The sequence below is a fragment of the Eleutherodactylus coqui genome, chromosome 1 (assembly GCF_035609145.1).
Source record: "Eleutherodactylus coqui strain aEleCoq1 chromosome 1, aEleCoq1.hap1, whole genome shotgun sequence".
Classification (NCBI taxonomy): Eukaryota; Metazoa; Chordata; class Amphibia; order Anura; family Eleutherodactylidae; genus Eleutherodactylus; species Eleutherodactylus coqui.
The window spans coordinates 352,976,932-352,991,917 of NC_089837.1; the positions used below are offsets into that span (position 1 = coordinate 352,976,932).

Sequence of the window (14,986 nt, forward strand, 5' to 3'; positions counted from 1 at the left end):
CATTTGGCTACAGTGATTAAAATGTAATTTGACAGCACTGCATTATTAATTTAGACTCCTCGCACTCAGAGTCTTATCACAAAATTAAAACTCTTCAGGTTATACCATGTGCACATAGTAGAGGTAACACCTAAATACCAGCCTAGTGAAAGGCAGTGATGAGCGATCCTGATTTTATAATAGCCAAACCTTGTACATGTTATACACCCAATATTGTACGTTAAAGGGGTTGTCCGGGACTTGGGGGGGGGGGGGGGGTTCACAGAATAGGTCATCAATAGATGATCAGCATTGGGGTCCACTCCTCAGGATTCCTGCTGATCAGCTGATTCCTGGTACCGCTGTCAGCACAGACGGCGTAGGAAGCTGCTTGGGTTGGTATCATGCTGCTACCATGTTGTCAGCGCCATCTGCTTCCAGCTCTGACCACATTGACACTAGCACTGGGAATCAGCGGATCGGCGGGGGGTTTTGGACACCCACCAATCACCTATTAATAATCTATCTTGAGGATAGGTCATCTATAGAAATATCACCAAAGTCCTGGGCGGCCATTTTAACTCTTCTTATGATCTTTTGCATAGCTTCAGTGTGTTTTCTGCTATATCTACCGTTATAGGAATGTTTCAAGGTCAAATATTAAATTCCTTGCAAACATAACATTTTCCCATTGGGATCGCTGAACAAATGCTCCGCATCTATATATTTCTGTAACATTCTTCTTATGGCAGTCCCTGGTGCTTCTTTGATCTCCTCTCTAAACATCCACCTAATGTGTCCAGTGGGAGTGGAAACGGATGCCAGCAGCTCACTTCAGCTGCCCAGCGCCTGTACAAGGTAGCTCAGTGACTCCCACTATTGTGCTGGTCAGCCAGTAAGAATGGGCACACTAAGGGGCACCATAACACGTATTGTATGCAGCTGCAAAATCCAAATGCCGGAGCATTCGTTTGAATGACAATAACTGAAAAATTATGTTGTGTGTGTCCTTTTTGACATCGTCAACCTTTTTAGATCATGTTACATGAGACGCATCAGGTTTTAATCTTAATTTCTGACATTTGTCCATTAAAATATATCCATATTTGGGAAATAATTGGACAGACAGCTACTTTTTTAACTCATGAAGTGATACAGACAACATTATTACTATCCCATGATTATACATGTAACAGCATATAGCTGGTAATTAGTTTGAAGACATTGGGTAAGCGAAGCTGAGCTGGCAGTTTCCATACTCAAGGTGGCACAGCGCTTTGTAGATACTGAAATCCCTGACATTTCACGTCTTGTCCTTTTCCTATTCTTAAAAGTGACATTTGCTGTTTGTCCTTTATTTAGGGTGAGTCAACTCATGATGCCACCAGCCTCTGTGAAAGTCTGATAAGGTACAGTCATCCCTGGCATACAGGACACTATGACTTATTTATACACCTAGCTGAAAATATACCGGGCGGTGTCCTATTATATATAATATGTATCTGATTACAAAACTGAACACATTTTGGTTGATGTTTTGAGCATACGTTACAGTATTTATGATTGGAGTTTTAATACCTGAGGCTGCAGTTTTTTGGGACCTTTAGAGAGGGCTTTTAGGATTTATACCACTGATGGTATATATACACATGGATACAGATTATAGGACATTGCTTATTAACGCCGTTTTCAACATATATCTATAGCAAAGTAAAGGTGGATATTTAATTGATGTGTGCACAGAGATGATCAGCTACCCGCTTGTCATGGTCCATTTAACTCTGTTGCGGGCACTCAGTTGTTGGATTTAATGCCCTAGGGTGCACATTTTCTCTCACCTGGGTGCTTTTCATAGCCTATGCTCTAAAGCAATCAATACTGCCCCCTACTGTGTCTGCCTCATTACTTCTAAAAGAAACCTAAAAGTCTATAATTGTAAAGATGTGCTTGCATTCACTTTGATCAGCTCATTGCATACCAATTGAGCAGGTCACATGCTGTGGTTTACAAAGACTTCTACTTTACAAAGACTTCTAGTTGAGGATTGTGTTTCTGTATCGACTGGACTTTTTCCTGCTTACGTATAAAGGTGATCTGTTATTTAAACTATCTAAGCACTCAACATACAAGCCAAATATATTATCTCAGTGTGCCTATTTATACAGAATACCGTTCTATAAATACAGAATTTGCTAAAGCTGAGTCACATAATAAATATAGTGAATAAATATAAAGTGAATAGAGAAAATTAGTAAAGGGGCAGACACTAATACAATATAATGTGTGGATCTGATTACAGTTACTAGGATCAGTCTTCAGCAAGCCATAGACATGAGAGAAGTTTTTTTTTTAACCCACCAGTTCTGGCAGAATCAGCTGGCGATCTAGTGTATATAGCAGCATAAAGGGTACTTGTAAAGTTGTACTTTCATTCTTCTCCTTGGGCAGCAAAAGCCCTGTTTTACACGGGCGACAAAATCGCATGATCTTCTCGCAAAGCCCTAAAATAAGCCCTAGCTGCATAAAAAAACAAATACATCACCTTAGAACAGGGGTGTCAAACTCATTTTCACCAAGGGCCACATCAGCCTTATGGCTGCCTTCAAAGGGCCGATTCTAATTGTAAGACAGTATACTAAAAGTGAACCCCATAGTTGTCCGATTAGTTATAAGGTCCTGCATAGTGGCCAGTAGCGCACACTATTATACATATATATTACATACACACAGGCGTGCACTATTATTATACATATATGTAAGTACGCACAGGCGCACACCGTTATGCGCATATACGCACAGGCGCACACTGTTATGTGCATATACACCTTTTTATACTTACCTGCATCCAATGTGGTCCCTCTGACAAGTATACCGGCTGCTCTCAGTCCTTTTTGGGGCCCTCCTGCACACTTGGGCCCCTGATGTCTCCCCAGGCCTGCAGCCATGAACAGAGGGAGGGCCGGTGATAGGAGGTCAGCGCTGACCAGGCTCTCATCGTCGAGCTGTTCCTCCTCAGCGCTGCTCTGCTCGCTCCAGAAATCATGTCTTTTGCAGTCTTCTTCCCTCCTCTGCGGCTGTTGTCAGTGTGCTATCGGCACTCCTCTATTAATGTCTGCACTAGACAGAACAAGCTGATAGAAGATCGCCTATTGACAGCAGCACAGAGGTGAGGGAACTTACTGCACAGCCGGCGGGCCACAGAAAATGAGGTGGCGGGATGGATTGGGGCCGTGGGCCTTGTGTTTGACACCTGTGCCTTAGAAGCTCTGTCAGCTCCACCGCATCTTCTCTGCACCTCCGGGACTTGTCTTCAGGCATCTCTTCCTGGTCAGGGATTTTCAAATCCCTGCCTTCAGGAAGTGCTGTGGCGGCACTTAGCCAATCAGAGCCAGCGCTCCATGAAGCAGTCCCAGCCATTCAATGAAGAAGACGTGGAGGAGCCAACAGCGCTTCTTAGATGATGTATTTGTGTTTTTTTATGCAGCTAGGGCTTATATTTGGGGCAGGACTTATATTTCAAGCCACCCCCCAAAAAAATACTTTCACATGGTGCTACAAAGTCGCATGACTTTGTAGCACCATGTGCAACTTTAGAGAGACACAAAATCACAATATTGCCTCAAGAAAATGCAGCGATACCATACACAACACCGTTGCCCGTGTGAAACAGGCCTAACAGATTGACATACTGAAACTTTTTCTACAAAATTATAAAACTTGTATCTACCACTTATATCCATATTAATTGCATAGGTACTTTCTATTCATGGAAATCCCTGCTCCTTCTATGCTTAAGGCCCATTTACACGTAACGATTATCGCTCAAAAGTTGTTTAAATGAACAAATGAGTGATCGTTCCATGTGAATGTGAAAAAAATCAGTCACTTGTCATTCATGGTTGTTTAAGCTGACTTTTCAGTCAGCTTTAAAAAACTCATTGGCTCGCTGGCTTGTTGGTCCGTGTAAATGCTCCCCGCTCAGCGCTTCACTTAGGAGGTGAAGCGCTGAGCAAGAAGTGGATGATAAGCCAGCGAGCCGGTGACAAGTCTTTCTGTTTAAATGCTCTGCACAACTGCTGATGACCTTAGCGGTGTGCAGCCGTCTAAAAGACTGTTGGCCCGTGTAAAAGGGCCTTCAGGCGTCCAGTGGGCTGTACTAGTGACTGATGGACAATTATCTCTGTATGCACATCATGAGCTCTCCGCATTGATAACAGCTGATAGCATTCTTTAACAGCAGCTGTCCTGCTGGAGAACAATAGTGATATATTTAGAGAACAGACCACCCGCTGTTCTCTAAATACATGCAATGAGGTACTGAAGGGCTGATTAGCCCATATGTACCTATGCAAAATAATCGCTCAAACTGTCGTCTGTGTGTGTAAATGCACCCTAGGTTTACAGACTGCTGAACGGATTAATATAAATCTTACCATATACATTCAATTTTGTTACCACATTTAGACACTTTGTTTACAACATTGAGGTTATATTCACACAAGCAAATGCAATTTTGCTTTTACTGCGTTTTTCATCCACATTAAAGAAAAAAGGAAGGTGGCCCAGTTGATGTTATTTAAAACTCTCATGCAAGTCAATGGGTGCATGAAAAAAAAACTATTTACTTGCATGCCATGTGAGCGCATTCCATTTTTTTCGCATACCCATTGACTGACTTGAATGGGCGGTTCTGGTGTGTAAAAATGTACTAGAATAGAACTTGTCGCATTTTTTCATACGTGTACAATCTGTCCGTGACAAATATTCCAATAGGCTAGATCACATTTTTGGCAGACTATAGTCTGACAATAACCTTGTAGTAGTAGTTCATGTTATTTTTGTAGCTGATGTCCAAAATGGGCAAAATCGGTCATTTTGGATGACTATTCTCTCATGCGCATGGCCTGCTTAAGTGAGACCTGACTGTCACTATGTATCTGTCACTATATTATGCTACACTGACCCATGCAAGCAAAAGAGACCTACTGGTTCTCTTGAAGAACAGCCAAGTAACTTCTACTTCGTACAGGAGAAGTAGTAACATGCAACGTAAAGAAAGTAATAGAACGTGAGGGCTTAAGATAGTTTAAAACACAAGTCGCAAGCTAGGTTAGGAAGTACAGCATATATTACATAACTAATGTAATTTATTTCCATTAAATCATATTGGAATCCTTATACCTTGCACATCCTTTGGTTGGTGTAGGTCTTGTTTAGCCCCTCTGAATGTTTGACATGGGTTGTAATTACAGATGAGCAAGCATCGCTCTTCTCGAGTAACTGCTTACTGGTCCGAGCGTGCTCGGGTGGGCGGCGGGGGGGAGAGTGAGAGAGATCTCTCTCTCTCTTTCCCCCGCCGTCCCCCTGAGCACGCTCGGACCAGTAAGCAGTTACTTGAGAAGATCGATGCTCGCTCGAGTATCTGCTGTATCAGAGCGTGCTCGCTCATCTCTAGTTGTAATGATTGCTGCCATACTCATCTTATTTGCCAATTGTTGGGCTCACCATACGCTATTAGATGGACGTCTACCAATACCAGTTTCTTCTGCCATCAACTTGTCAAGTTGCGTGTGTATGGTTATTTACTTGGAAGAGGGTGACACTTCCTGCAGGAACATTGAATTTGGAGATACCTCTTGTAGCAATAATAGATTGACCTTGTCGTAATTCAGTGCATTCTTATCTCCGACATCAGCTATCGGTCGGTTCCCATACGCATTATCTGAAGAACATAAGCAGATTGAGCTGACCTTCCTGTAATGTGTATGGCTAGCTTTATGAAAGAAATGCACTGATGTTCATGAACTATACTGTGACTACTGGCCACGGCTAGCCTTGTACAATATAATTACCTTGTATGCTCAATGCAATCATTCTCATTCATTACAGGTCAATACCGAGAGATGAAAACAACAGCTCCTGGGCATAAATTTGCCTCATCAAAACAAAAAATTTTTGAAGCCAGAGGATCGCACCCAACAACCCTACCCTGAAATTCTGGAAACTGCTCATTAACACGAACATTTCCCAAAGGGCAGGAGAGTACACTGAAATTGGACCTCATTCTCCTAATCTATGAAGGATATTGTGCAAGTGACTCCGAATATGTGAAGCGACCGCCTCCAGCTGGCAGAAAACGTAAGACCGGAAAGGTAAATTAGATGCCTGAGTGGCCTCATCCTGTGGTGACCATGCTACAGCACATCCCCTGTCATCAATGAGACAAATGAGGGGAGCACATCACTTTTACCTTGTCAAGTAAAGTTTGGGACAAGCAAAGTTCGAAGTGTAATTAAATGATTGAAGGATTTTTTTTCACACAGAAAATTATATGTAAATTAGTGTATATAGATTTTCTAAATTGTATATAAGTATATAAAGTATATAAATGTATATATTTTACATATATTCTTTATTTAAACTTTAGCCACCGTTCAGGCCGGTTTCTACAGATAATGGATATTTATTCTTTGAAGTTTCTTTTTCCATAGCTTTAATATGGAAGCTGTGCTCCTCCTAAAAAGTGCAGATCCATTGGATGAATTTCTGTCTAGAAGGAAGGACGGAATTGAGTGAATTTTGTGGTTTTCACATTGCCTGAAAAGGTGATCAGTATTAGAATCTATATGAAATGTCTGTAAGCGCTTACTTAATAATGTGTGCGGAGAGCACGTATCTGCTTCAACCAGACAGAAATTGACTATATAGGGTTGAGTTGGGGAAACCATACAACATATTGGTGCTATTAGCAACATGTTATTAAGTAAACTGCTCAGTAAAGCAAAGTATTGCTTATTTATTATTTAAGCGTATTGATATTAAATTGTGTATTATCATGCAGCATATTGGTGCTCTTAAAGAGTTATCCAGCCTTCTGCCCCTGTCTGGGACTAAAAGCAAGGCTACTTGCCCTCGGCATGAAGACTGAATCAACTTTGTAATAAAGTCTGTACTAGTTTGGTCCTTAAGCTCATATTCCTGGAACCACTCTGTATGAACATCTATTATGCACCCATTGAGTATTTATATGGATACGTTGTGTGTGCGCAATTATTTTATTATAGTGGTCTCAACCCCGTGTCTATTCTTCGACTGTAACTCCTAGCCGGTATTTGTTGCCTTGGCATGCTTAAAGTTATGTGACAGATGGAGAGCCATAGTTGGAGACCGCTACTTTAATCTATGCCGGTCGCTCATAGGATCCGTTTATAAATCTTCACTAACCCAAGAGTCAATAGAGAGTGATCACTGAGATTGCAGCTCAAGGACCAAATTGACATGTATTACTCTTGATATCTGAAGAAGGGGGTCTTGCCTTTAGAACAAAGTGCTGGTAGACCAATAGTAGACCAATGTCTGTGCATTTAGATAATGGAGCTCTATTATTTTGTTTTTCCTTAATTTTTCCCCTGCAGACAAATTCTGAACTTTAGGGCCAACTAACCAAGGGACATATCTGCTTTGGGATTTCCACAGCTGAAAACCCTGTAACAAATACCAAATCTTCACCTAGATGGTGCGTATTTGCCTGCATTTTTAATTGTAAAAATGCTGCGAGATTTAACCCCTGTATTTCAAGGGTTAAATTCCACAACAGTCAATAAAAGCTGTCCAATCCACGGGAAAGCAGGAGATTTAGAAAAAAAAACCTCTACTGCGCATGTGTGGCGGCGAGCCGACCGGCTTTACCACTCACATCCGCAGTGAAGACCCAGATAGGTAAGCACTATCCTCTGCCGCGGGCAGGGTCAGATTCCGCTGCAGGCTCCCACATGCGGAATCCGACCCGCCCATGAACATGAGACCTTTAGGATACCTTTTACACAGAGCGACTACTATTCAGATACTTGCTCAGAAAAGTTGTTGAAGCATACGAACAACTGTCATTTGTTTGTTGTTACACAGAGCCATGATTGTTTGCGTTAGTTGTTTGCCAGATATTGTACATTGAGGGGGCTCCATGTAAATTTGTTCACAAGTCAATCAATTATACACCAGAATCCGCAGGGCTATCTGCAGATTTTGATGCGGAATTAAAAGTTATTTAAATCTGCCTGCAACTCGGCCTCAATACCTGCAGTAAGGGGATATCTACACGCTGGAATTCACTGCAGAAAATTCCATGTGAATTCTACCTCCAAAATCCACATCTTTCTGATGCTGATCCGCACACGGATTTTTCCCTGCCGATGGGCAAAATCCGCTTGTGGAATTCCAACACAGAAAATCATGTTTCTTCAAATTTCCGTGTCAAGAAATGAAATGTCAATTCTTGATGCAGAAATATGATTTTTTTTTTTTAGAATTTCGTATATTGCTTTTGCAAGTTGACAAGGCAGATTCCGTGTGGGGATAAGCACTAAAAACGTCAGAAAGAAGCAAATTTTGACATAAATTTTAGAGGTGGAATTCGCATGGAAATTTCCACCATGTGAACATTCCCTTATACCTGCAGGTTTTGGTGTGGAATTTACAATGGGGGATTAGGGCTCAGTCACACGGGTGCAACGGCACCCGTACACCGGCACTGATGCGCCTGTGTGACTAACATACCTGAAGACGGCCATACCTGAAGACGGCCGTCTCTCTCCAGCGCTGATGAAAGAACACAGGACCGGCAATGAAGCCCTTCACATGTTGTTCCTCCCGGAGCTGCAGAGAGACGTCCGTCTTCAGGTACGGCCGCCTGCTACCTGCAGTAACACGGGCGCCGATGCGCCTGGGTGACTGAGCCCTTAAGGTGAGGATTTAGGGTGCATAAGACAGGCTAATTTTAAATTTGTGACTGGTTTCTATGGCTTCTTTCAGTCAGTTTTCCCTCTTTTCTTTAGGTTTTGGCTTAAAAAAAAAAAAGGAACTTTTTTTTCTAGTTTATTTTTACATGTTGCAATCTTGGCAAACTTGCCATGGATCCAAAAATGCAACAAAAATGTAGCAGCAAAATTTAACAGCAAAGTCCACATTACAACACATGCAGATGTTGAAGGGGAATTTCGCAGCTGCAGATTAAGCTGCGTTTTCAGTGCGTCTTACAGAAATATTTAGCTTCTTTCAAGGCACCCTCATAATTGTGACATCAGCCTAAAGTCACATTACACAGCTGTGCGACATGCAAGACACCAACATTTGGTGTGAGAGGCGAAACGTCTGTGTAAATTAACCCATTGGAAACAATGGGTTAATACATCGCATGAGTTCAGTGTGTCATACAAGCGCGCAGAACTGTGTAACTATGACCCAAGTCTGGTTTCACATGTAGCACTTTTTATTAAAACACCATGTGTTGTTTTTTGTTTTTTTTGTTATGTTTTTACCTGAATTTTCTTAGGGCAACATGCTGTAGCCAGAAATATTAAATGGACTACAGAAGAAACTGTTTGGGTGTTTTTTTTCCACTTGTCCTGCGTTTTTGGCTCTCTGGCAGTTTTCTCAAGTGCAACATGCTGTGGCAATGTTCAGGACGTTTTTCTCTTAGAGAAAGCCAGTGGTTTCTTTTTGTTTCTGCTGAAAAACCGCATGTGCATTGCATTATTTTTGTGATGTTTTTCACGTTAAAAAATCGTCTGATTTAAAGAGGAATATATGAAATCACATGATTTTATGTAGCTAGGTTTAAAATGAAGAATACTACAGTAAAAACACATCTCAAAATGCTGGTGCTATAACTATTTTGCAAAACCATCTAAAAAAAATGGCGTAAAAACTTTTGGGAAAAAAATGCATGTAACATTTGATGTTTTTACATGTTTTGATATTTTGTAAACAAAAAAAGGCAAAAACACATAACAAAGCAGTGTGCAAAGGAAGCCTCATGGAGACAAATTCAATTTCTTAGTTTGTAGAACTCTCCTGCAATTTTTATCGTATGCACGGTTTTCTGTGCCCGTCTTAAATCATGCAAACAGCAGCGGTTTTTTTGTTTTTTTTTTACAAATATGTAAATGAAGTATCCTAGATTTCTGCAAGAAGGGAAGCAGAGTGGGAATAGGTGGAGTTGGACACTGTATGTCTGAGTCTTGATCTCCTCTAGCCTCTAGCAACATAATGGATGTGATACAACACAGGATGCTTGCACTGGATGTTCCATTCCATTTGTCTCACAATGCATTGGGATAGATGATAGGTAATTCAGACTCCATCTATGCTGAAAGCACAACGCCAAAGCAGTGTATGTGCAGGCAATATTCCTGCAGACATTAGATGGGAAGCTACATTCACCTTCTAAGCTTTGGCAGTGTGTGAGCTGCATAAAATGTTGATGCTGCAGTCTAGAGTCAGCACCTGGCATACGAATACCGTAACTTGCTGAGCTACATGAAATCACACTCTGGTTAAACATCAATTAGTTCTTCATCTGAAGCGGAGTTTTCAGAAGCAGTTTCCATTGTGCTGTAACACCCGTGTCTGTGTAAAGACTTCCCGGGAAAATCATTTAGCCCATTGTACGTGATGAGAACAGTGTGTGGATAGTTTCTTTCATTTGTATGGGTAACTGCAGTCGAAGCAGAGCCTTCTACACTGTGCTCAGGTATCAAATGTAATGACTTTCACACGAGTGGAAATTTCCGTATTCCACACTGCAAGTCGCAGTAAATTCCGCGGCAGAATCTACACACCTCCATGCAGATTTTGATGCGCAATTGAAAAATGGCAGAATTCATCCAGCAATTCTGTATCAAAATCCGCAGTTAGCCCCACTGAATTCCGTGATGGCGTATTCCGCAATGCTGTTGCAGAATATTCTGTCCCGTATCAAAGGTCTCTAATAGGAATGTTGATGAACTCCATCCCAGCATCATGTGCTGTTAACTCGTCTCCATTCTGCATATCCACAATGTACAGCACGTATGGTATATATTCCCATAATCTGCAGGAAGGTGCTTGATATTTCTGCATTCATGTGCAATATATAAAAATGGCATGCATATGAACAAATTTCTGACCTGCCCTATATTTGCACAATTTAAAAAAAGACGCTTTTTAACATAAATAAATTTGCACAGGACACAGACTGAGGACAAAATAGCACACCATGAGATTTATTGAAAGAGTGGAGCTGTTACTCCATAAACTTAGTTATGGTACTTTATAGGATAGATCCTGCTGAGTCCAGGGGTGTCATTTTTATACTTACTAGGCTCCCTGTTCCCGCACTGTCACCTCGGGAAGTTGACCACATCTATCAGTGTGAGTCTTTTCATTCAGCCCATATGTGTGCATGCGCATAGCAAACAGTGGAATGCATGCTCATGGCCTGAATGAAAAGGCCCATTTAGACACAACGATTATCGCTCAAAATTCGCTGAAAAGCCGTCTTTGAGTGATAATCGTTGTGCGTAACTGCACTGACATCGTGCAGTTTTCGTTATGCCGTCGCTCATCGTGGTCTTTCAGCACGCTGAAAGACGACAATGAGCCTTATCAGGGATTCACAGCATGATACAGCTGATACTATTGTTTCAGCTGTATCCTGCTCCCTGATGACAGGCTGGGTATGAAGAACAGAGCGGTCCAGCTCTGTTCTCCAAACCCCCTCGGAGCGCTCGGCTGTGTCGTGAAGAGAGTAGCTGGATGCAGAAGACAAGCGGGGACACCCGCTTGTCTTCTGCGTCCTCCGCTGAGCGCTCGGCTGTATAACAGCCGGGGGCTGGAGCTGGGGAAGAGCTGGATGCAGAAGACAAGCGGGGACATCCTGCTTGTCTTCTGCATCCTCCGCTCAGAGCGCTCGTCTGTATAACAGCCGGGCGCTCGGAGCGGGGAACAGCTGGATGCAGAAGACAAGTGGGGGCACCCCGCTTGTCTTCTGCATCCTCTGCTCGGGGCGCCCGGCTGTTTTACAGCTGGGCGCTTGGAGCCGGGAACAGCTGCAGTGCAAGGTAATTACTCAACGTTTGAGAAATCATCTTCGCTGTAAATGAGCGATAATCGTTGTGTCTAAATAGGCCTTAACTGACTGAGCGCCAACTTTCTGGGGTGATGGCACAGGAACAGAAAGCCCAGTAAATATAGCATTTTCACCCCTGCATTCGGCAGGACCTATACTATAAGCAACATTGCTTAGTTTATGGCACTGATAGGAGGTGACAAGTTCCTTTTAAACTACTTATAGTGTTATTCCTCTTTGCTGTTTAGTCGTAATAAACTACTGAGATCTTGTGTATCATAAAATGATTTTGGATGAAGAGGATAGAGAAAGCAATGTTTCACATTTATTAGTTAGTTTACACCTGGCATTGGTGGAAATCGCACAGGTTAAAAACTTGTATCTAAGAAGACTTTTACATGGGCAACTATCAGCTGAAAAATCACTCAAATGAGCGATAGTTCTCCCATGTAGACGTGGAACCCAACAAGGTACGGAGAGAGAGAAATTGTTCAGTCCGTTTGCTTCATTCCAGTTCAATGAAACAAAGCAACGAATGAGCAACTTTTTGCTCAGTGTAAAAAGGGAGTTCATGGACTGCCTGTGTAAACGGGCAGTCCATGAACGATGCCTATGGACAGTGAATGGAGACGGGCATCCGGAAGAGATCTCTGGTACGTCCCGCCTCGATATACTGAACAACTATCTCTCCTGTGGGAAACTTTTCTGCAGTTTCAGGTTGATGAGGTGGGCGGGTTCCTAGGAGTTTTTTTCCCCCTCTTCCTAAAACACTCTCTCCTCCCCATAGTGTATGTGGTTGACACGGACAAAAAGAGAAGGCAAAGAGGAGAACATGCAAATTGTAGAATGTATTTTGGTCATACACTGCAGTGACGTGCTGCCACTGGACACATTGTTAGCCCAGTGTCGTAGGGGACACGTAGGAATAGCTCATTTTACTGATGCAGTGCCCATTAATAAGTGAAGAGGCATGAGTTGTTTAAAGCCACGGAAGCTGGAAAACCCCAGTTCCAATAAAGCAGATTAGGATTTTTGACATTAATTATTTAATTGGGATTACTAGTTTTACATTTTATCAGGTATATGACGTTGCCTGTTCACATCTTTCTTTTGCACTCATGACCCATTCCAACATTTATTTTTTTAATACTATGTAGCAGCTGCGGTGTATTTAAATGTACATACTTGCATGGTTGTTTCAATGAGGAGAGGGGAATAAGCAGCAACTAGACTTCAGTGGCAGCAGATTACTTTTCACAGGATCAAGCATGGTGAAATCGTACTGATCACAGCAAAACCACCTCGCCGCCACTCCACTTCCCCCATCTGGCATGCTATGATACAGTTGCCAGGCCTTCCTACATACCAAAGCATTGGCCGACTTATCTAATGTGTATAGTCAGTAAAAATAGCTCACAACATACATATTCAGCTGGACAGAAATGTATCCAGCAAAAGGAAATTTTACCAAACCATTCCAAGGCCTAGCACATTAGAAAGTAAAACGGCAATTAGTCACATGATTGTTCCAACCTGAGTGTGATGTCATGCAATCTAGAACTGCATCTCTATCATCTCATCTTCCAATGCTTTAGAATCATTGACACATGCTTCATGCTTTTAGTGCCAAAAGGGGGCACCCCTACAGCCTCAGCTACCCCATTGTTGAGGGAGCTTACAACAACCAGTGCTTTTGTATCCAGTCTACAAAAAAAACTGACAAGGACGGGAACTTTGTGACATGGAGAACAAAGAGGTCTCAATCTCACATATTCTCCACTTTATGTTGGTTCCATCCTGGTTTGCTTCCCTTTGCAGTATTCTATATGAAGGCTGGGACCAGAACCACATTGTAAAAAATAGCCTAAGTGGTAACATTGAATATTATCATCCATTACTTTGCACAATCATTTTTTATTTCCACAAATGCTTTAATCATTGTGTATTTAATTGTTATTCTGCGTAGTGTTAAATCATGGCATATCAGTATTTATATCAATGTGTATTACTTTGCAACACGCAGACTGCATATCAGCTGTTGACCACCCAAATATGCTTCCTAACAATTCGTTTACAACACAGTAATGATGGTTTTGTATATTCTGGAAATGCTGTTCCGTTTTGCTACTAACCCTTTTGCTACTGTATGGTGATGCTGGTCCCTTCTGTAGTAAGAGTTCTACCAGCACTTATACAACCACGTACAAGTGGTCCTTTCTTGTCATACAAGAACCAAAGTAAAATAGTTTTCTGATTTATTTCAGGAAAAAAGGACTATTTTATTTTTTAGTAATTGTAAACCTCAGAGTATAAGAGAAAGCCAAATATATACATTTATGTAAATTATATACAAAATAAACTATTTAAGGCAATGTTCTGTATGGTTTCTTTTTTACTGCTTTACCAAGATTAAAGTCTTTTGGCTGCACATTGAGTCATTGTTTCTTTGGAAATACTGTAAATCTATCCTCTAATCACCATATTATGAGACAGTACTTTTTCTTTCTCTCTTCTATATTTGTCCTGTGGGTTTTAGCTACTAAGATTGTGTTTTCAAAAGTGGCCATGGGTAAAAAAAATAAAAAGATGGCAATCATCTTTGTGTAAGGAGTAAGAATAATGTTAGCTGTTCACAGGTCTGTTCACAAAGAAAATTCTCAATGCAATTTGCCTATTTTTCATCTACAATATGCCAACAACGTCCTAAATAGAGATGAGCGAACGTACTCGTTTAGGGCGATTTTGAATCACTTTTTTCGAGTAACTGACTACTCGAGCGAAAAGATTCAGGGGGCGCCGGGGGTGAGCGGGGGGTTGCAGAGGGGAGGGGGGGGGGGAGAGAGAGCTCCCCCCTGTTCCCCACTGCTACCCCCCGCTCCAGCACGCCACCCCCGGTGCCCCCCGAATCTTTTCGCCCGAGTAGTCAGCTACTCGAAAAAAGCGATGCTCGATTGCGAAATCGCCCTAAACGAGTACGTTTGCTCATCTCTAGTCCTAAACACTTAGCTGCTTAGGGATTAAAAATCTATATGGTAATCACACCTGTTACTGTTCTCTTGCTAATCAAAGGCAATCAAATATGCCACTTACTCCAGAAGCATCCATACCCTATCTAAACTAAAA

General features: G+C 41.8%; 1 protein-coding gene across 4 annotated transcripts in view; it reads left to right on the forward strand.

The window, feature by feature from the left end:
• SPNS2 (SPNS lysolipid transporter 2, sphingosine-1-phosphate) overlaps positions 1–14,297 on the forward strand; it is a 141,304-nt gene extending 127,007 nt beyond the window's left edge. For 2 of the 4 annotated variants that reach the window (XR_010786454.1, XM_066577020.1), the window contains 2 exons: positions 1,342–1,388; positions 5,869–14,297. Coding sequence is in view for 2 of the 4 variants with exons in the window: in XM_066577020.1 (XP_066433117.1) it covers positions 1,342–1,384 (43 nt within the window). In the remaining 2 variants the exon portion in view is untranslated. The remainder of the gene's footprint in view (positions 1–1,341; positions 1,389–5,868) is intronic. The other 2 variants (XM_066577012.1, XM_066577027.1) reach the window with 1 other exon arrangement.
• Positions 14,298–14,986: the final 689 nt, after the last annotated feature.